General features: G+C 36.9%; 1 protein-coding gene and 1 pseudogene across 3 annotated transcripts in view; one reads left to right on the top strand and one right to left on the bottom strand.

Moving 5' to 3' along the window:
* Positions 1-22,637, top strand: part of CEP152 (centrosomal protein 152) — an 88,146-nt gene that overhangs the window by 34,325 nt on the left and 31,184 nt on the right. For all 3 annotated transcript variants that reach the window (XM_034993707.1, XM_034993709.1, XM_034993708.1), the window contains 5 exons: positions 11,506-11,707; positions 17,064-17,192; positions 17,785-17,894; positions 18,643-18,771; positions 18,903-19,035. In XM_034993707.1, the coding sequence (XP_034849598.1) occupies positions 11,506-11,707; positions 17,064-17,192; positions 17,785-17,894; positions 18,643-18,771; positions 18,903-19,035 (703 nt within the window). The remainder of the gene's footprint in view (positions 1-11,505; positions 11,708-17,063; positions 17,193-17,784; positions 17,895-18,642; positions 18,772-18,902; positions 19,036-22,637) is intronic.
* Positions 9,128-9,288, bottom strand: LOC118003802 (annotated as a pseudogene).

Here is a 22,637-nt window from a genome sequence, read left to right as displayed (position 1 = left end):
TATATCCAACCTGAGACATCACATCACTGTCATGGTAAAAGGATTTCCGCCACATTCAGCTGGGAAGGTGGAGAATAAGGACAGAGTGAGTGGTCATTGAGTTTCAGCTAGAAGACATCCTGTGAATCACAGGATTAGTGAAAAAAGGTTTAGCTTGTAGTGGTCCCACCCACCAGCAGTTTAATAGATAAGGATTCAGCTTTGAGGAAAAAGTAAAAATATTTATTCGTAGATCAAAGTGAGAGGAGATATAGGAGAGAATAGATTTGTACCTTTTCTCTGCTGGATTGTGATTCTTAGAACAAGAGGAAGCCACAGTTTTCCCAGTGTCGAGAATTTTAGTTCTTTGTTGACTTGAGCTGCTTTCAAATCACTGACCCAAATATTAGCGGCTCCAGCTTTTATTCTCAACTGCCACCTCCCTCAAGCTACTGCTTAGTAAATTTTAAGGGTTTAGACTCGGTGTTCTATTTCACATTCATGGAATTTGAGTAGCTAAATCTGCATGCAGCTTGCAGACAGCTTCCCTCTCCCTTATTATAGTTGGCTGCGAAGTTCAAATAATAAACATTTAACAAGTGGAATGCCTTTTCCCTTTGGTCTTCTCAGCAGGCTTCATAAGGGACTACAGTTTATTTGGACTTAGGGGAACTGACTTCCATGGGGCTCAGCAGGACTGGTCACCACTGCTGACTTTTTCTCTTTTGGGAAAGAAGAGAAAATTATTTTAGCAAGCACTTTCTCTGCTCTCTGACTTGGCTCCCTCTAGGAGTACATGATGTGCTATTTTAGTGGTCAGCATTCAGTAAGAAAAGAAATTAGGGATGCCTAACTTGTTAACCGAGCGAAATAAGCCTTCTGCTAAAGGTTCGCCACATCTTACAGCACATGAAGATGCAATGTAATATATTTTATACTTCTTATATAATTCTATTTCTGTGAATTATATTTTTTATCTTGTATTTCTATTTCTATGTAAATAGGAGTGGTTTAAGTAGATGAGATCTGTACAGACATATTTACACCATATCTATTACTTATACAGATGTTGTGTGTATTGATAAATATGTAGTGTATTGTAAGGAACTCCTTTTATAATATGTTTAAAAAACCCTAATATTCATTCTCCTTTTCCCTCTGTCTCTCTGTACGTGTGTGTGTGTGTGTGTGTGTTCTGAAACTGAAGAACAGTAAAAATTAAACTCAAGATACTATTATTTATTTCTCTTTTTAGAAATACCTTTTAGTTTTTTAGAACAGTTTTAGATGACCTGAAAAATTAGTGCAAAGAATTTCCCTATACTCTGCACCCATTTTCCTCTATTAACATCTTAACACCAGCCTGGAATCTTTGTTACAATTAATGAACTAATATTGACCCATTATTATTAACTGATGTCCATAGTTTATTTAGATGTCCTAGTTTTTGCCTGATGTCCTTTTTCTGTTCCAGGATTACATCCAGGATACCACATCACATTTAGGAATCATGATTCCTTAGGTTCCTCTTAATTTTCCTTGTTTTTGATGACCTTGACAGTTTGAGAAGTACTGGTCAACTATTTTGTAGGAAGCCCCTCTTGGAATTTGATGTTTCTTTTATGATTATATTTTTCTCATGGGTTTTGTGGAGGAAGACCAGAGAGATGAGGTGCCATTTTTATCACATCATATTAAGGGTACATACTATCAACTATTTCTTTTCAAAAGTAACTTTTTCCTTTATTATGGAAAAATTAGAAAATACAGATTAAGAAAAGAGAAGAAAAGTAAAAGCAACATCATCTTATTTCACCTCCCATGAAGAAAACCACTTTTAACACTTTGGTGTGTAATTTCCACATTATCTGTTTTGTATATTTCTGAAAGATAAAATAATATTGAATATATTGTTTGATAATGTGTTTTTTAAAATTATATTCTGAAATCTATAGATGACAATAAATATTTTTGTGTATATTTACTGATGGATATGTGGATGAAGGAACTGCAGTAATACATGTTAATTTTTTTATGATAAGTAATGCAATATTCTTATCACAGGCATCTTTGTTGTCATGTCTTTATGCACATTTTAATTTTTATTAAGATTTTATTCATTTAAGAGAGAGCACAAGCAGGGAGGAGGGGCAGAGGGAGAGGGAGAACAGGCTTCCTGCCGAGCAGGGAGCCTGATGTGGGGCTTGATCCCAGGACCCTGAGATCATGACCTAAGCTGAAGGCAGTTGCTTAACCAACTGAGCCACCCAGAGCCCCCACATCTTTATTTCTTTAAGATTTGGGTGAATATCCTCACTAAGAGGTGTGCACATATTTGAGGTTTTTGATACATACTGCTAAGCAGCTCTGTAGTTTGATTATTACCCACATCATATGGCAATACCTATTTCTGTGTGTCCTAGCCGGTGCTGAGAGTTTTCCTGTTTAAAGTTTTCAACATCCCAAAAAAGAAACCCTATACCTACATTCCTCATACATTCCTCATTACCCCTTCTTGTCCTCACAGCTCCAGGCAATCACTAATCTACCTTCTATCTATGGATCTGCCTCTTCTGTACATTTCACATGAATGGAATTGTATAGTATGTGGTGTTTTGTAACTGGCTTCTTTCACTTAGCATAAATGCTTTCAAGGTTCATCCATGTTGCAGCATGTATCAGTGCCTCATTCTGTTTTGAGGCCAAATAATATTTCATTGTGTGAATATATATCACCTTTGACTTATTCATGCATCAGCTGATGGACATTTATTTGAGTTGTTTCTACTTTTTGGCTTTATGAATAATGCTGCTAGGAATATTTGTGCACAAATTTGTGTGGATATATGTTTTCATTTCTCTTAGATATACAGTGACCCTTGGTCAGTGCATAGGTTAGGGACCCTGATCTGCTGTGTGGTTGAGAATCTGCATATGACTTTTGACTTTCCAAAAACTTAACTGCTAATAGCCTGCTATTGATGGGAAACCTTACCAATAACATAAGCTGTTGATTAACACATATTTTGTATGTTATATGTATTATATATTTTATTCTTACATTAAGCTAGAGAAAAGAAAATATTGAGACAATCATAAGGAAGAGAAAATACATTTACGATACTGTACTGTATCAAAAAAATATCCACGTATAAGTGGACCTGTGCAGTTCAAACCCATATTATTCAAGGACAACTCTTTATCTGGGAGTGGAATTGCTGGGTAATGTGGTAATTCTATGTTTAGCATTTCAAAAAATGGTCATACTGTTTTCAAAGTGGCTGTACCATTTTATATTCCCACCAGCGATGTATGAGGGTTCCAATTTTTTTTTTTTAATTTATTCATTCAAGACACAGAGATAGAGAGAGAGAGCAGGAGCAGGGGGAGAAGCAGAGGGAGAGGGAGAAGCAGACTCCCTGCTGAGCAGGGAGCCCGACGTGGGGCTCGATCCCAGGACCCTGGGATCATGACCTGAACCAAAGGCAGACGCCCAATCATCTGAGCCACCCAGGCTCCCCAAGGGTTCCAATTTTTTTATATCCTTGCCAACACTTGCTATTTGGCTTTGACTTGCTAATGATGTAGTTTTTATTTGATGGCTAATTATGTTGAACATCTTTTACTGTGTTTATTGGCCATCTGTATATCTTCTTTGGAGAGATCTCTTCGAATCTTTTGCCCATTTTAAAATTGGGTTGTCCTTTTATTGTTTTGAGAGTTCTTTATATATTCTGAATACAAGTCCCTTGTCAGATATATGATTTGCAAGTATTTTCTCCTGTGGGTTCTCTTTTCATTTTTTGATAGCATCCTTTGAAGGACAAAGGTCTTTAATTTTATGAAGTCAACTTAACATTATTTTTTCTTTGGTTGCTTGTGCTTTTGATTTTCTGAGAAACCATTCTCTAACCCCAGGTCCTGAAGATTTATACCTATGTTTTCTTCTCCAAGAGCTTTATCTCTTATATTAGGTCTTGGATTCATTTTGAATTAATTTTTACTATATGATGTGATGTAGAACTTCATTCTTTTGCACGTGAATATCTAGTTGTCCCAGTACCAAAATTGTTTTGACATCCTTGTCAAAAATCAGTTGACTCTCGGGGCGCCTGGGTGGCTCAATCGTTAAGCGTCTGCCTTCGGCTCAGGTCACGATCCCAGGGTCCTGGGGTGGAGCCCCGCATCGGGCTCCCTGCTCAGTGGGAAGCCTGCTTCTCCCTCTCCCACTTCCCCTGCTTGTGTTCCTGCTCTCACTATCTCTCTCTCTCGTCAAATAAATAAATAAAATCTTTAAAAAAAAAAAATCAGTTGACTCTCAATATGAGGATCTTTTTCTGGACTCTCACTTCTGTTCCATTGATCTATCTGTCGTTATGCCAGTGCCATACTGTCTTGCTGTAGTAAGTTTTGCAATTGGGAAGTATAAATCTTTCAACTTTGTCTTCTTTTTCAATATTGCTTGGGCTGTTCTGGGTCTCTTGCATTTCCATATAAATTTTAGGATCAGTTTATCAATTTCTATACAGAAACCAGCTGAGATTTTGATTGGAGTTACATGTAGTCTGTAGATCAAGTTAGAGGAGTATTGCAATCTTCGCAATATTGGGTTCTGATTCCTGAACACAGGATGTCTTTCCATTTATTTAGGTCCTCTTTAATCTCTTTCAGTGTACTACTCATGTATTCTTTGTGTGTGTGTGGTTTTCGGTGTACTAATCATATACTGTTTTTGTTAAATTTACTCCTAAGTATTTTATTCTCTTGGCTATTCTTTTTGCTGAATTGTTTTAATTTTATTTTCAGGTGGTTAATTCTTAGTGTATAGAGATACAATTGATTTTATATATATCGATGTTGTATCCTGACACATTGTTGAACTTGTTAATTTAGTTCAAATAGTTTTTTAGCGGATTCCTTAGGATTTTTTAGGTATAGGATCATGTCACCTGATAGAGATCATTTTATGTCTTTCTTTCCAATCTGGATGCCTTTATTTTTTCTTTGACTAATTGCTCCAGCTAGAATCTCTAGTACAGTGTTGAATAGAAGTGGTAAAAACTGATATTCTTGTTTTGCTCCTCATCTTATAGGGAAGCATTCGCTCATTCTCCATTAAGCATGAATGCTAGCTGTGTGTTTTTCACATATATAGGTGTTCTTTAGACTTTTTTTCACTTAACATTTTGTTGTGAGACTCATGGTGTAGCATGGAACTGTAGCTCATTCATTTATATATATAGATATTTAGTATCTTTATTTGTGTGAATATTCCAGTTTATTTTCCATTCTACTAACTATAGATTCTTAATGTTACTTCCTAGTACAATGTGCATACATTTCTGTTGGGTATATACTTAGAGGTGAAATTGCTTGTAGTATGTGTATTTCAACTTTACAGGTAATGCCAAACTGTTTTTCATTGTGGTTGTGCCAATTTACATCTCCATGAGAAATGTATGAAAGTCTTAGTTGCTCTGTCTCTTTCCTGACACTTGGTATGTTAAGTTTTTTACTTTCAGCCATTAATGTGTAGTGATATTTTATTGTGGCTTTAATTCGCATTATCCTGGATTACTGATGAGATTGAGCTCCATTGAGAAAAACTGTTTATTGGCTTTTGGGTGTGGGGTGTGTGTGTGACTTGTTCGTGTCCCTCCTCAGTTTTTAAATGACTTTGTGTTTGTGTATGCATGTGTTCTGTTGAATTGTAGGAGTTTTTTCTTTTTTTAATATCTGTTCCAGATATGAGTTCTTTGAAGGTTATGTGTATTGTAAATATCTTCTCACTTTTTAACCTTTTAATTTGTCTTTTGATGAATGGAAGTTTTTTAGTTTTAGTCAAATTTATCAATCATGGTTAGTGCTTTTTATGTTTCCTTTAAGAAATCTTTCCTGTTGGGGAACCTGGGTGGCTCAGTTGGTTAAATGGCAGACTCTTGGTTTCGGCTCAGGTCATGGTCTCAGGGTCCTGGGATCCAGCCCCATGTTGGGCTGTGCACTCAGGGGGGAGTCGACTCAAGGATTTTCTCTCTCTCCCTCAGTCCCTCCCCTTGCTCATGCACTCATGTGCCTTCTCTCTAAAATAAATAAATCAATCTTAAAAAAACAAAAAACCTTTCCTGTTATCCTGTGCTGCCTTCTAAAAGCTTTAATGCTTTGCTTTATACTTTAGTTTTACCATCTCTCTGGAATTGCTGTTTCTGTTAGGGTTTTTCTGATTATTCTTGCTTGTTTACACATGCAAATGAACTTTATAATTAACTTGTTCTACTCCAGGAAAAAATCCTGAGAATATTTTTATTAGGATCACATTAAACATATACATTGACCTAGGGAGAATTGATATTATTATGATGTTGAATTTTTTTATCCAATAATATAGCATGTCTTTTCATTTGCTTAAATCTATTTTTGTCTCTCAAGAGTGTTTTTGGAATTTTTTATATTTAGGTTTTTGCACAATTCTTATAAAAGTGATGCTTAGATATTTTATTTTTGTAATAGTAAATAAGGTATTCATTTCTATTATTTCTTCTTGAGTAATGTTTGTACATATGATTTCTATATTTTTTTGTTGTAACCTGTTACTTTTAATTCTCTTATTGTTTGTAGTAGTTTTTCCATTGTATTTTAGGTTTTTCTAGATATAATTATATCATTTGCTAATGGAGATAATTGTAGCTTTTTTGTTTCACTTATGCTCCAACTTGCTTTCTCTTTAAGGTTACATTAGAATTCCTCTATTTTATTTGGATATTGATAGCGTGAATGCTGTTTTTCAAAGTGACTGTACTATTTTGCATTACCAGAAGCAATGTCTGAGGTTTTTGTTGTTCTACGTTGTTGTTAAAACTTGGTGGTATTAATCTTTTTTAACTTGAGTATTTGTAGTGTGTGTGTAGTGATAATCTTACTGTGATTTAATTTTTATTTACCTAATGACCAACGATCTAAGCATCTTTTTTTTTTTTTTTTTTTTTTGAGAGAGAGAGAGAATATGTGCACAAGGGAGGGGAGGGGCAGAGGGAAGAGAGAGAATTTTAAGCAGGCTCAGACCCAGCATGGACGAAGCCCAACCCTGGGCTCAGTTTCACAATTCTGAGATCATGACCTGAGTCAAAATCAAGAGTTGGACGCTTAACTGACTGAGCCACCTAGACGTCCCTAAGCATTTTTTGATGTGCTTTTCTTTCCCTTTCTTCTTTTTTTCTGATGTGCTTCACTGCCATTTGTTTATGTCGTTTGGTTTTTATTTATTCCAGGATACAGGCCCTTTCTCTGATCTATATGTTGTGAATATTTTCTTCTACTCTGGTTTACCTTATCTTGTTCTTAATGTATCTTTTGAAGAGCAAAAGTTTAAGTTTTTATGAATTCAAATTTATCAGTTATCTCTTTTAAAAGAGTTCCTGGCTTTTTGTTCTAATGTAACTCTGTCACAAAAATTTTCTTAGGACTTTAGAAATTTGATAGTGTTACCTCTTACATTTAATTTATTATGAATTAGTTGTTTAGTATGGTATGAGGTAAGGATTGATGTCCGTTTTTTTTCATATCAGTATCCAGTTGATCTGTCAGAAAAACCTCTCTTTTCTCATTAAATTGCCTTGATATCTTTGTTGATAATTAATTGACCATTTGTGGCCTGTTTCTGTACTCTCCTTTTTTTTTTTTAAAGATTTTATTTATTTATTTGACAGAGAGAGACACAGCGAGAGAGGGAACACAAGCAGGGGGAGTGGGAGAGGGATAAGTAGGCTTCCCGCCGAGCAGGGAGACCGATGCAGGGGCTTGATCCCAGAACCCTGGGATCATGACCTGAGCTGAAGGCAGACGCTTAATGACTGAGACACCCAGGCGCCCCTGTACTCTCCATTCTGTTCCCCTACTTTTTTGTTAGTAACACTCTTGGTACTGTAGCTTTACAGTAAGTCTTGAAATGTGTTGGGCAAGTCCTTCAACTTTCTTTTCAAAATTGTTTTGAGTATTCTAATTCTTTGCATTCCAAAATAAATTTAATGATTACCTAGTCAATTTATACAACAAAGTCTGCTGGAGTTTTAACTGGGATTATGTTGAAGCTATAGACCAATTTGGGGAGAATTGACATCTTAAGAAATTGCTATTTGTCATTTATACCTAAATAAAGCTGGAGGAAGAAAAAAATTGAGTCTTCCAATTTCAGAACATGCATGTTGTACCTCTCTATTTATGTCTTCTTTAGCTTCTCTCCAGTAATGTCTCGTAGTTTTTTTTATAGATAACATTTTCCTTTAGATTGAAGAATTTTCTTGAGCATTTCTTCTAAGCTTCCTTATATGATGATGTCCTTCTATTTACTGATTACAGAATTCTGGATCAATTGTTCTTTTATTTCAGCATTTTAAAGATATGTTCTTCCACTGTCTCTGCCGTTCGTGGTTTCTGAAGAGAAATCCTTGTTATTTGGACCATTATCTTGTGTGTAATGTGTTGTTTTCAAGATATTTTTCCCCCTTTTCAGCACTTTGATTAAGATGTGTCTTAAATGTTTTTTGGTTTTTCTAGTTCATTTCATTTGGTGTTCACTGAGTTTATTGAAAATGTGAATTTATTATGTCCTTTACCAGATTTGTGAAATGTTGACCATTATTCAAATATCTTTTCTGTCCCTGCTTCTTTCTTCTCTCCTATTCTAGGTCTCCAATTATACAATTTAAATTTTTTTTGTATTGTCCCACAGTTCCTGAGACACTTCATTTTTTTCCAATTTTTTTTTCTGTTTTCATATTGGATAATTTCTGTTGAGCTATTTTCTATGATTACAACTCACTAAAAGCTCAGACAATGGTCAGCATGTTTTAGCAATAAAGTATGTTTTAATTAAAGTTTGTATATTGTTTTTTAGACATAATGCTGTTGCTCACTTACTTGACTTCATTTGTGTCACTTTACTGCAATATTTGCTTTTCTGTGGTGGTGTGTAACCAAATCTGCGATATCACCATGGTATGCCTGTATTAGATGTTTTTATATTGTGTAGAAACTTGTATAGATGTTTCAAATCTCAATTTATTTGTCCAAGCCTTTGCCACATTGGTTTGAATCTGTCCTTGTATGCATAGCTCAAAAGTTAGTCATTGTGAGATTTGTGTGTGTGGTTCAAATTTCAGTTAAATTCTCCAAATATTTGCTCTGCTGGTTTGTGGGTCTGTTCTGTGCATGCATAGTTCAGGGCTTAGACTAAGGCTTGTACATATTTTCAATTAGCAATAATCGTGCCTCGGATAAACCTCATTGGCTATGATACTGCCACTGCGCAAAGCTTGCTTGTACATATTTATGTACAGAATTCATGACTCCTTTCTCTGGTTCTCTCCTCTCCAGGAGTCTTCCTGTGCTCTCTTTTTATCTTGGTTTTCAGCAATTTGTTGTTAATATAACTTATGGTGGTTTTCTTCATTTTCTGCTTGAGATTCATTGAGCTTATAGGTTTTAATAGGATTTTAATTTTCATCAAATAGAATTTTGTTCATTAAAAAAATTTGGGGAGTGCCTGGGTGGCTCAGTTCATTAAGCGTCTGCCTTCGGCTCAGGTCATGATCCTAGAGTCCTGGGATTGACCCCTCTGTTGAGCTCCCTGTTCAGCAGGGAGTCTGTTTTCCCCTTTCCCTCTGCCCCTCTCCCGCTTGTGCTTGCTCTCTCTGTCTGAAATAAATAAAAATCTTTAAAAAAATAAATTTTTTTTCTGTCCCCTTCCTCTCTCCTCTTCTGGGATTTCAGTTACAATGGGGTTAGAAAACTTAACATGCTCAGTATATTTCTGTTTTAGTCTTCTTTCTGTGTTTAATTTTGTAGAGTTCTATTGTTATATCTTTATGTCTGCTGATCTTTTCTGCAATATTAAATAAGCTGTTAATCTCATCGAGGATATTTTTCATTTCAGATGTTGTAATATTTAGTGAAAGTTCACTTTGGGTCATTTTTATATCATTTATTTCTTATTGTGTTCATGTTTTTTTTCTTACCTTGAACATATAGAATATAATTAATTCTACTGCCAGCATCATTGCTGGGTCAGTTTCTATTGATTGATTTTTCTCCTGGTTATGGTTTATATTTTCTTTCCTTATTTGCATGCCTCATAAATTTTGATTGGATGGTGGGTATTTTGAATTTTATGTTTGAGATGTTAGATTTTGTTGTATTTATAAAAATATTGTTATTCTTTTTCTGTGGCACACTTAAGTTTCATGGAATCCATTTGGTCCTTTTAAGCCTTCTTTATAGGTTTTGTTCGGTCAGATTTAGAGCAGACTTTATTTAACCTGGGGCTAATTTGGCCCCATTACTAAGGCAGTATTTAATATTTTGTGAATTAGGAGGTCTTTCCACTATGGTTCATTGGAACCCCCAGTATTCCCAGCCCTATTCCTTTCCTGTGGTTTCCCTGGCTTTGCAGTAATATTCTCACATGGATATACGGATCTCTAGAGTTCTTTCTGTGTAGTTACCTTTCCCATAGTATTTCCCTCATCAAATTCTAGCCGTTTTGTCCTTCCCAAACTTGGTGAGATTGCTAGGCAGTCTTTGGCTTTTCTCTCCCTGTGCCGCAGGCTGGAAATTTCCCAGGGAGAAAGCAGGAAGGATCACAGGGCTCACCTTGTTTGTTTTCCTTTTCTGAAGGATCATTATGCTCTGCTGCCTGTTGTCTCATGATTGAAAATGATCATTTCATATATTTTATTTGGTTTTCTTGTTTTTTAGGGCAGGAAGAGAAATCTGGTACTTTTAATCTATTATGGCAAGGAGCAGAATTCTCATCTCATTCCAGTTTTGAAATTTATTGAAACTAAAGTTGGAATTAAATTAGCATGGTTTTATTTTTGTTATTTTTGCCCCAGTTGCTCAGATAACCACTCAGACTTGTGTATAAATAAAAGAGATACAGGGGCGCCTGGGTGGCTCCGTCGGTTGAGTGTCTGCCTTCGGCTCAGGTCATGATCCCAGAGTCCTGGGATCGAGCCCTGCATCGGGCTCCCTGCTCAGTGGGGAACCTGCTTCTCCCTCTCCCTCTGCTGTTCCCCCTGCTTCTGTGCTCTCTCTCTGTGTCAAATAAATAAATAAAATCTTAAAAAAAAAAAAAAGATACAGAAATTGTTAGGATGACTATTTTACTTTTCACTGCCTCCTTTATTTTCGTGTTGTTTCTCTTAGGGTCATAAAGGGCATACATATACAGCAGCATGCAACTTAACCAAAAGCAAAAAAAGCATGCCATATTGAAGTTCACATGGTTGAACTCCTTTCAGTGAGGCAGGTGGTCTAAGCATAATAATAGTCTTCTTATGAATAGACTTCTGTATATGGGGACATAGCAAGGGTGATACCCTTGTGTATGACAGAACTTAAAATTGCTTTTGAAATACTAGTGTATAGTTGTATAGGTCACAAAATATGGTCACAACTGCGGTTAGTTTCAAGGACTAACCATGCTTGATTTGTTACTTGCTTTAACATTAAATATGATAACTTCTCCATTAGCATTGTACAGCAAGAAGAGCCAAAGGACGAGCTTTCCAAAGATGAGGTCATTCTGAAGCTGAAAGCAGAAGTGCAGCGTTTGCTGGGGAGCAACGCGGTGAAGCGTCATCTGGTGTCTCAGTTACAAAATGATCTCAGAGACTGTCGTAAGAAAATGGAAGCTCTCCAACAAGCAGAGAAAGATGAAAACATCACAGTTGAGGTTTGTAGAATTTGTAGACTCAAAAACCCATTCTTAAAAGGTTTAATAAAGAAAATGCTTACAATCTTCACATTTAAATCAAACCTTTGTCTTCCAGGGTTTCATTTGACGTTATTTAGAAGTAAAGTATAAAGAAGGGAATGCCACATAAAGTAATATATTTTCTAGTTCCTCTTGGCATCTCGTAAATGAGATGCTAATTAGGTAAAATTCCTTTACCATAAATCCAAGGAAGCAGTCTACATAACAAAGTATCTGCATTTCCTCAAAATTGGCTTATACCAACAGTGTTCTAGTCTTTTTTTTTTTTTTTAAGATTTTATTTATTTATTTGACAGAGAGAGACAGCTAGAGAGGGAACACAAACAGGGGCAGTGGGAGAGGGAGAAGCAGGCTCCCGGCTGAGCAGGGAGCCTGATGCAGGGCTCGATCCCAGGACCCTGAAAACATGACCTGAGCTGAAGGCAAGCACTTAACTGACTGAGCCACCCAGGTGCCCAACAGTGTTCTAGTCTTAAGTTCTCCTCAACTAGATCCTTCAGCATTTTGTCCATGAGATTTCTCTGGCCCATGTTCCTGTAATAAACGTCATTCTATATAAGGAAATTAATTACGTAGTGGTGGTGTTATGAGTGGGAAAGGCACAGAAACCACTTAAGTCAGAATCACTGACTCCACTTTTATATCCTTCAGTTAGCGTCCTCACTTTACAGATGAGGAATATGAAGCTGGAGGAAATAGTAATTTAACCAACAGGTATTTTTTTTAGATAAACACTCAAGTTGACAGTCATCTAATTAGCCCATGGACACCTTCAAACTATGCCTTTGCTTATTTCCCACATTTCTAATGAGCTTTCTACTTAGTCTATAGCATTAGAAAGCAGGGTTGGGAGGTATATGGAGTAAGAGCAAATCGTTCTGCTTAAGCTTTTTTTTTTTTTTTTTTTTGTAAAGCTACTCTGTGCAAGGTCTTGTGGGATTCAGTGGAAAGAAACAATGGCCATTCTTTGAAGGAATTTAGAATCTAGAACAGCACTATCCAGTTGAAATATAATAGAGCCACATATGTAATTTAAAATGTTCTAGTAATCCCATTAAAGTAAAAGTAATGGTGAAATTAATATATTTTATGTAACCCAATATATTCAAAATATTTTCAGTATGTAATCAATATAAAATTATTAATGAGATGGTTTGCATTTTTTTTTTTTAGATTTTTTTTTTATTTATTTATGTATTTGAGGGAGAGAATGAGAAAGAGAGAGAGAGAGCACATGAGAGGGGGGAGGGTCAGAAGGAGAAGCAGACTCCCCACTGAGCAGGAAGCCCGATGCGGGACTCGATCCTGAGACTCCAGGATCATGAGCCAAAGGCAGTCGCTTAACCAACTGAGCCACCCAGGCGCCCGAGATGGTTTGCATTTTTTATGTTTGTGACAAGTCCTTGAAATCTAACATGTATTGTCCAGTTACAGCACATTTCAATTTGGATAAGACACATTTCTATTTTTTATTTAAATTCGATTTAATTAACATACGCTGTATTATTAGTTTCAGAGGTAGAATTTAGTGAGTCATCAGTTTCATACAAAACCCAGTGCTCATTACTTCAAGTGCCCTCCTTAATGCCCATCACCCAGTTACCCCATTGCCCCCCCCACCACCCCTCCAACAACCCTGTTTGTTTCCTATAGTTAAGAGTCTCTCATGACTTGCCTCCCTCTCTGTTCTCATCTTATTTTATCTTTCCTTCCCTTCCCCTCCATTCATCTCTTTTGTTTCTTAAATTCCACATATGAGTGAAATCCTATGGTATTTGTCTTTTTCTGACTTATTTCACTTAGCATAATACCCTTAGCATAGTTCCATCCACATCATTGCAAATGGCAAGATTTCATTCTTTTTGATGGCTAATATTCCATTGTGTGTGTTTGTGTGTGTGTACCACATCTTCTTTATCCATTCATGTGTCAGTGGACATTTTTCAAGTGCTCAATAACCATATGTGGTTAATGGCTACCATATTCAACAGTACAGATCTGTAAGGAGATGGACATATATAACTTCGTGTAATAAGGATGATACTAGTTGCAAGGTGCTCTGAGAAGGAATGACTAACCAGGCGTGTTTGTAGGGGAGATGGTAAGGCAAGCCTTAGTGAGTGAGGTCTTTAAGGAGGGAATGTTTGATCTCTGTCCTGAAGGATAAATGCAGGGAAGAAGGTAGGAAGAAACATTTCAGCCTTGAGCCAAGTATATAAAAGGATATAGCAAATAAACTGGTGTGACTAAGGAGTAGGGCATGTGAATAAAAGTCTACATTGTATAAGCTCCATCTTTCTGGAATCTTTGAAGCCACAAATATATAGATACTATATCAATTTCTGGAATAATATCATAGCTGGCATTAAATCCTGAGGTTAATGAAATAATATTGAGCTTCTCTGCTTGCAATAGGGATGTTAAGAGAAAGAACATGTCAATTTAAACTTCCTTGGATTTTTTTTTTAAAGAGAACTAGGTCATCAAAATCCTTTCTTAAAGCCTTTCTAAGTATTGAAAAGGCAAGCAAAAATACTTATGTAATCTTACTTGGCATGTTTCTTTTATGAACATTTAAAAGTATTGTTGTATTTATTGCTTTATAACCTTGTAGTATATTTTATGTTTGCTCATATCCGTCTTATACAGAACAATTAAAGATTATCACAGAGAGTCTGTTGTCTTTGCTTTCATATCATTTGACTATTCAAACAGTGCTGCTCTCTGACATTTCCAGGATCATAAGTGATGAAGATTAGGAGCTTGTCCATATGCAGCACTATGCACTGATTGGGAGTGGACCAAATCCTGTGCTGTTCATTCCAATCGAACAACTGGGCCATTAAGGTAGAATGTAGCAAAGTTCTTAGGAAGATCAGTCTAGCAGTCAGGACCCATATCCACACTCTTTTTTTTTTATTATTCTGTAATAATAGAATACAGAGGCCTTTCTGTATCTGATACTCAGTAGAGATCATTACCTAACCACGAGCTGTGGTTAAAGCCATACTCTGATTCCAAGATACTTGATAGGCAATGCTCAGTAGCCAGCTCAGAAGGTTCCTAGCCAGAATCTTTTTAGACATAGGAATTAGGAAGATAATGTGAGAATTGGTGTATTACATGTCTTGTTTTCTTGTAGGTAATGTCCTTAGTATTCCAACTCTAAAAGAGGTTTCATTGTAACACTCAAGTGGTCCTTTCCTTTTTCAAGATCTTCCTAAGGGTTTTTGTGCTGATAGGTACAAGTACCTAGTCCTTGTGTGCCTGCGGTGTGATAATATGTCAAAACTGAGTGTAATAGCCGTGAAAACTGTTTTCCCATGTATCAGTATGATGTTATTTTCAATCATTTCATTTCATGGTAATAAAAACTCGCCGGTGGGGAAGGAAGCACAAATGAGTATCATAAACTTTAAAAAGTTGAGGCCAAGTTAAAAAAATGAAAGCCATTCTAATGAGTCAGTAAAATCCTTGAAAGTCAGATTAGTACCCCTACATCTGGAGAGAAGGTAACAATAGGTATTCGTAGCTCTTCTCTTTCTGACTAGAGTAGAAGCAGTGGCTTCTGGGCAATGGGGGCAAGTGAAAGGGGAAAGTCAACAACTGGAGCAGTCTCCCTGTAAAGAAAAGCGAAGGCTCTGAATTGGAAGACTGAACCAGAGCCTTGGTGTTCTGTCACCCCACATGTGAGACGCACATTACCTGCCCAATGAGGAGAATGAATCTTGACATAGGATATTTTTTAGATATTGTGAAAGAGAGCTCAGACTTCAGGTAAATACCTAAACCAACCAGTCAAATGGAGTAGATATTTAAAAAAAAAATCTCTGTGGCCCCCGCAATGAATAAAGAACTCATAAAGGTAGATAAGGAAGACACTCAGAGGTGAGAGGAAAAGGAGAAGTCGTATAAACAGGCAAATCTGGGAAGATGAAAAACAGATGAACAGTGAAGGTATGTAAGAGGTTCTGCTGTGATGACAATGCAAGCAATGCAAATGAAAGCACTTGTTGGCTACCCTTACCCCATCAACTACAGTAATTATTTCAAGACAGCACTGCCATGGAGGCAAAGAGAGTTGGGCAGATTCTCTCAGACTGTCTGACAGTGTACATTGGCATGACCTTGTGGGAAACAATTTGCCAAAGTCTGTCATGAGCCTTAAAAATTGTACCTGTTGAATAAAATACAGATCTATGAGTTAATACTGATTATACAAACAAATAAGTACAGAAATAGAATAGATGCTAAACTTACTGGATGTGAGATAAAAAATAGAATATTTGCATAGTCTCAAAGTATCCCCTCATAAGCTTCTTATTCCTAATAAGTAGAAAAATTGTGACTTTACAGTGAAGGTGCCTGCAGACACCACCTTCATTTATTGATCATCATCAGTGATGACACACATTGATATCATGTGTTTCCTGAAGAGTACACACATCACTTCTGTGGCATTCATGCCAAAAAATGGATGCCTGGGTGATAGACATTGGGGAGGGTATGTGCTATGGTGAGCGCTGTGAAATGTGTGAGACTGTTGAATCACAGACCTGTACCTCTGAAACAAATAATACATTATATGTTAAAAAAAAAAAAAAGATCGTAGGAAGGGAAAAATGAAGGGGGGGGAATTGGAGGGGGAGACGAACCATGAGAGACTATGGACTCTGAAAAACAAACTGAGGGTTCTAGAGGGGAGAGGTGTGGGGGGATGGGTTAGCCTGGTGATGGGTATTAAAGAGGGCACGTTCTGCATGGAGCACTGGGTATTATACGCAAACAATGAATCATGGAACCGTACATCAGAAACTAATGATGTAATGTATGGTGATTAACATAACAAAATAAAATATATATAAAAAAAGGATGACCTGAATTTAATAATGAAGTAATATCAAAGAAACCCAAATTGAAAGACATCTTACAAAATAACTAGTTGACACTTTTTTAAAAAAGTCATAGGTTTGAAAGACAAAGACTGAACTGTCTAGATTGAAGGAGACTAATGAGACATGACAACTAAATGCAATGTGGAATTGTTGATTGGATCCTGAACTAGAAAAAGGATGTGAGAAGAAGATTGGAGAATTTTGTATGGGGTCCGTAGATTAGTTAGTAGTACTGTATCCTCGTTAATTTCTTGGTTCTGGTCATTGTACTATGGTTATATTTGGGGGCGGTGATAAAAGTTATATGGAAATTATTTGCACTGTTTTTGCAATTTCTTCTAAGTATGAAATTAGTTCAAAAGCAGAACTTGGAATTTTTTAAAAACCTGAAAAACTTTTGATTTCTTTTTAACATTTAGACTAAAATAGAGACTTCAGAAAACCTAACTAATCAATTATGGCCTGGCTCTTCTACTTCTGATACCATTGTCAAAGATGACATTCTGCAACTTAAAAATGAAATTCACGTTTTACAACAACAAAATCAGGTGATTAAAAAAGTTTCCTATATTTTGTGAGAATTTTTATGACCTCACTAAATTCAAAGGATATAACAGACTTTTCAAAAATCCAGAGGCGATGTGATTTAGTAGACAGCTTTATTAGTAGGTGAATAAGGATTCCAGTCATTTCCCTTTATTGGTCATGAGATAGTAGTTTCATCAGAAGGTAAATTAGTATAATTCCAGTTTCCTGTCTATAGAGAAACATGGCTACTAGAGGTGTTCTTCTCTTGACCAAAAAGTTAAACCTTGTTTATTTATATAGCTGTGATGATTATTAGATTCTAAGACTTATTTTTAGACATCAGTTAGCTAATACTTCTCTGGTTAAATGTTTTCATTCCATATGGTTCAAAATGAATTCAAAATTTTAAGTCTTAATGCTATCAGAAAGCTACTTGTCAAATAAATGAATCTATACTCTTCCAAGGCTTAAAGAGACTTTGTAGAATTATGAAAATGATACATAAATGTTACAGGGTAGAGATAAAGCACAGAGGATATTAAAAGATAAGATTGGACTAATCAGTGAAAATAATGTTTATTTCCTCTAACTACTTTATTCTTTTGTATCTAGGAACTTAAAAAAACTGAAGAAAAACTGAGAAATACAAATCAAGACTTATGTAGTCAGATGAGACAAATGGTACAAGATTTTGACCGTGATAAACAGGAGGCTGTGGATAGGTAAAGTCTATATAGAGGTCTAATGCCTGCCTCCACCTTCCATCCCCCATGCCCCCATGCTAAAAAAAAAAAAGATTCAAGAGAAGTTATGGAGTGAACCCTCCCTGCTGAGATCTTCGACTGAAGAAGAGGAGTCCCTGGCTTCTCAAATTAGAATTCGGAACCCATTTTCCATGGGAATGATGTTATGTAGTGGGTCAGGTTCTATAGCACCATCAAAACTGTAGTTCATTGAAATAGTATAGCTTTATGGTTTTTATAGGCTGTCTGGGAAACTATTCTTTATAAGGAAGAAGTCTGTGGGAGGGAGTATGTCTTCCAAATACCAAATCATAAACTTGGAAACAGATTTTTGGAACATAACTTACTTGTGAGTTGGGTACTGCTAGTATTTATGTTTAATATAGATACTTTGGAATTTTGGAACTATACCCTATTATTTCAATTAATTTTTTGTAAACAGTCCTCAACCAAAGACTATTACCTGAAGGACTGGAGCATTCTCATATCCAAGTTTCTAATTTTTCTCTAGAAACATTTGAAGAAAATTTTGAAGATTCTTTAAGCTCATCCACTGGGAATTATTACCACTTTTGGTTGGGGAAAACCAACCTGACCTTAATTACAATTTGCATCAGAGGTTGGAAGTGGGTAGGGAAGGAAGAAAAAGAAACCAGTTACTTCATCTTGGTGTTTCTACTAACGCTGGGTACTGCCATAGATTCTATTGTCCGCTCTCTGTTTCTAGGTGTGAGAGGACTTACCAGCAGCACCATGAAGCCATGAAAGCCCAGATACGGGAAAGCCTGTTAGCAAAGCATGCTTTGGAGAAGCAGCAGCTCTTTGAAGTTTATGAGGGGGCTCGCCTGCAACTTAGGTGAGAATGAGAGTTAGCTGCCCTTTAAGCTGTAGAGACAGTATTCTCCTGTTCCGTAGTTGAGAGGGAAATTGTTTTGCAACTCTTGTATTGTTCTGCGGTCATTTAGTTGCCGGTGTTGTGTATCCAAGGTCTGACTTAGATAAGACGAATAAGGAGATGGCTGCCGTGCAAGAATGTTACCTGCAAGTGTGCAGAGAGAAGGATGGTCTGGAGTCGGCTCTCAGGAAGACCACTGAAAAGGAGCAACAGGCTCAGGAGAAGGTACGGGACAAGCTCATGTTGTCTTTGCTCCATCTCATTCCTCTGGCCTCATTGCTGTCATGGAAACCAGTCCACTTGTTCTCTTGTGACCCGGAAACGCCATACGGAGAAGTCTCTTTACTTTTGGCTGTATCACACCAATACAGCTCACAAAATATAGTAAATATTGAGATGATTATTAAAACATGAGTAGAAAATGGAATACATATAGGAGAAATGGATTCTTCCTTATATATTTATCCTAAGAGGCAAAACAGATTCTAAGAATAAAAAAATAAACAAGAGTGGCCCCAAGTCACTGTGAGTCTGAAACCCAGGGATCCTTGTTTTGCAATTATTTGTTGGCTGCAGGCAAACCTACCTAGTCCTGTGAGCACTGCACAAAAGATTCCCTCAGACACATTTTCCTCTGACCCACTTCTCTCTCAGTACCTAAGTATCATTTTCTTCTTCTGGGGAGAAGGGCAAGAATTTGAACTTGGGACTTATGACAGGGAAGGTGGTGATATGGAGCTACAGAGAGCAAAGTCACACTGTTAGTGTGACCCGATCTTTCGGGGAAGTTCTCACTTTTAGGGAAGCCGGAGGGGCTGCTCTACTCCCTCCTCCTGCCTGAATCTTCCAAGTTGCCATTGGTGAGTGTCCAGGAGTAAAATCACACATAAACAGTCGCCCCTCTTTTCTTCCCTGTTCTGGCCAGAGTCTCATCCAGACGCACGTCTGACTCTCCCTTCCACTTTGGACCAGCCTACAGACCACAATTTGAAAGCCACCTGCGTCAAGATTAGGAAATATTTTTAAAGGCTTGAGTAAATGTTCTATACAGAGGTTTTCTGAACAAAGTTACATTAAAGCAGGCTATTGCTACTACAGACTTAAAAAGAATTAGTAAAGAGCAGGTGAGGAATTAATTTAGCTCATTTAATATTTTGATTATTTTTGAATAGATTAGTATGGTAAAAAACATGCCATGTGTACATTATCATCTAATGGAAGAAGAACTTCTAAAGGGAGCTATTTTAGTTAGTGCTGGCAATATAAAAGTTAGAAGGGTTATTAAATTACTTAGAAATTAAGGACTTAGCTTTCAGTAATGTTTAAAAAAATTAAAATAGGGAGAAGATCTCTACTGTGATTCTTTCTTTTTAAATATATAAATTGACAAAGAACAGAAGAACGATTCTCAGGTGCCTGGGTGGCTCAGTCGTTAAGCTTCTGCCTTTGGCTCAGGTCATGATCCCAGGGTCCTGGGATCGAGCCCCGCATTGGACTCCCTGCTCCGCGGGAAGCCTGCTTCTCCCTTTCCCATTCCCCCTGCTTGTGTTCCCTCTCTCTGTCTCTCTCTCTCTGTGTCAAAAAATAAATAAAATCTTAAAAAAAAAAAAAATTCTATCAAAGAGGTCATTCTTTTCAGGAATATATTTTCTGGTACTTTTAAAAGAATCAATTTAGCTATAAAATTGGATCTCATATAATCAGTCACTTGCAGTTAACAGCACATACAATATTGGCTCATGAATGCTTGTGCAGGGGCGCAAGGAAGGAATGTTAAAACTGCTATTTGGCCCTTCCAAAAAAACTTACAGGTTAAATTTTTTTCTTTAAAAATTTCAAATTGTCGTACAGTGAAATTGACTCTTCATTTGGTGTAGAGTTCTATACATTTTTAACACAGGATTTAGCACATGAATAGAGTGATGAGGGTACAGAAGACTTATGGCCCTGCAAGACTGCCTTGTGCTAGTTATAATCACCCCTACTGAGAGGGCCCGAGTACTTACCACACTAGAAGTATAATTCCTTCCCTCTCTGGGAACACTTTAGTTTTTTATTTAGATTTACATAAACCCATTATAAAACTTAGTCATCTTCATAAGCCAGTCAGAACAGAACTTTAAGAGAATTTATTAATCTCTTGATATCCTCCAGAGGTAGGCAGAGATATACCAATCTGTCTTCCTAGGAAATGTTTCATACTCACACCATGGAAGAATCTTACTACACTCAAGCAAGCTAGGGAACTTCAGGGTAGCCCTTCTGTGCAGAACGTAAGCCATTTTCCCTGCAGTTGGCTTTCAGGTCAGTAACTTAGTCTGGATACAGAATTTATAAGATAGGTAACCCCAAGAGCCCTAGGATGTATTTTCCTGTTCCATATGTGTTCTTTTCTGAGACACTTATTGAGTCAGGCTGTGGGTTAAGTAGGAGCTCAATTCCAAGTTTTAAAACTTTTATTAACAGAACTTCCCTCACCTGTTAGCCTGGCTTGTTCAGAGAATGGGAAAAACATCATACACACAGAACCCTTCAGACTGTGTAGTAATCATTGGAGGTCATGAATTTGCAGACAAGACAAAGGTGGGCAGTATTCCCATTCATAATGTCATTTCTATATACCTTAAGACTCATTTATACAACTGTAATACATGCTAAGTCAGGCCTTAGAAGTTAGAGTTCGTTTGCTGTCTGGGACATACAAATCAAGTTTAAATGTTTTAAAGCCGTCCAAAAATTTACTTCCCTTTAATGATAAAACTTAAAAATTAGATATTCCTGTAGTATGGTCAAATGGCAGATCCCTGTGCTCAATAAATCTATTACTTTACTTCTGTCAAGAGAGGGAAGCTAGGTTTTCCTCGCTGTGGTAGATTGCAAAAATGGCCACACGTTCTTCCTGTCAGTGAATGCACGCAGTATTATTGTAGTGTGACTTTGTAGCTATTCTCAGTAAGAGGTGGTCTGTTTCATGACAAACTTTGGCCAATGGGACATTAGTATATGCAAAAAGAGCCTTAAAAAGCATTTATGCATTGGGGCTTACAAGCTTGATGATCTGAGGAACGCTGTGACCACCACCATGTGAATGATCTGGGTTAACCTGCTGGGTGATGAAACATGTGACCAAGTCATCTGTCTATCCAGACATCAAGCTAACCCCCAGACATGTGAGTGAGGCCGTCTTAGACCGTATAACCTCAACTGCCTGCAGAGATCAGCTGTGTTGACTTAGGTCAGAACCACCACCCAGCTGACCCAGAGAATCATGAGACATAATAGATGTTTGCTGTTTTAGTTTAGTTTTGTTAAATTTTGGCTGGCTTATTATGTAGAAAAGCTGATCTATGCACAAACATACAAATACACAGAAAATTGGTAGCAGTTTTCTGCTGTGAGTCAACAGGAAGTGTAGATACATACGGAACCAACTCCTGAAGGATAGATATACACAAGACAATTTGAGGATTCCTTCTAAAGTCAACAAAAAATAACAACGATATACGATGTAAGCCTGGACAACATTCTCAGCCATGTGATTGAGACTGTCCTATAGCGTTAGTACAACTATAGTTTCCATGACCTGATTGTGAGGAAATGGGTCCTTTAGTCACCAGAGAGTTTCTGAAATCGCACAACACTGAACAAAACTAGGTGGCATCTTTTTGGCACATGCTATTGGTGGAGAGGAATCAGATGGCGATTCAGACCAAAATAAGCCAGGTCAGGTGTGAGCCAGAAAAAACCCAGACAACCAGGTAGTCATGAATCAGAACTAATGGAAAAGAGACACCGAGCACAAGCTCTGTTGCTGCCTGGCAAAAGGT

Source organism: Mirounga leonina, unplaced genomic scaffold, assembly GCF_011800145.1.
Source record: "Mirounga leonina isolate KUSES-001 unplaced genomic scaffold, KU_Mleo_1.0 Mir_91, whole genome shotgun sequence".
Taxonomy (NCBI): Eukaryota; Metazoa; Chordata; class Mammalia; order Carnivora; family Phocidae; genus Mirounga; species Mirounga leonina.
The sequence above is the reverse complement of the archived record's forward strand: the minus strand, read 5'-3'. Positions and strand labels throughout refer to the sequence as shown.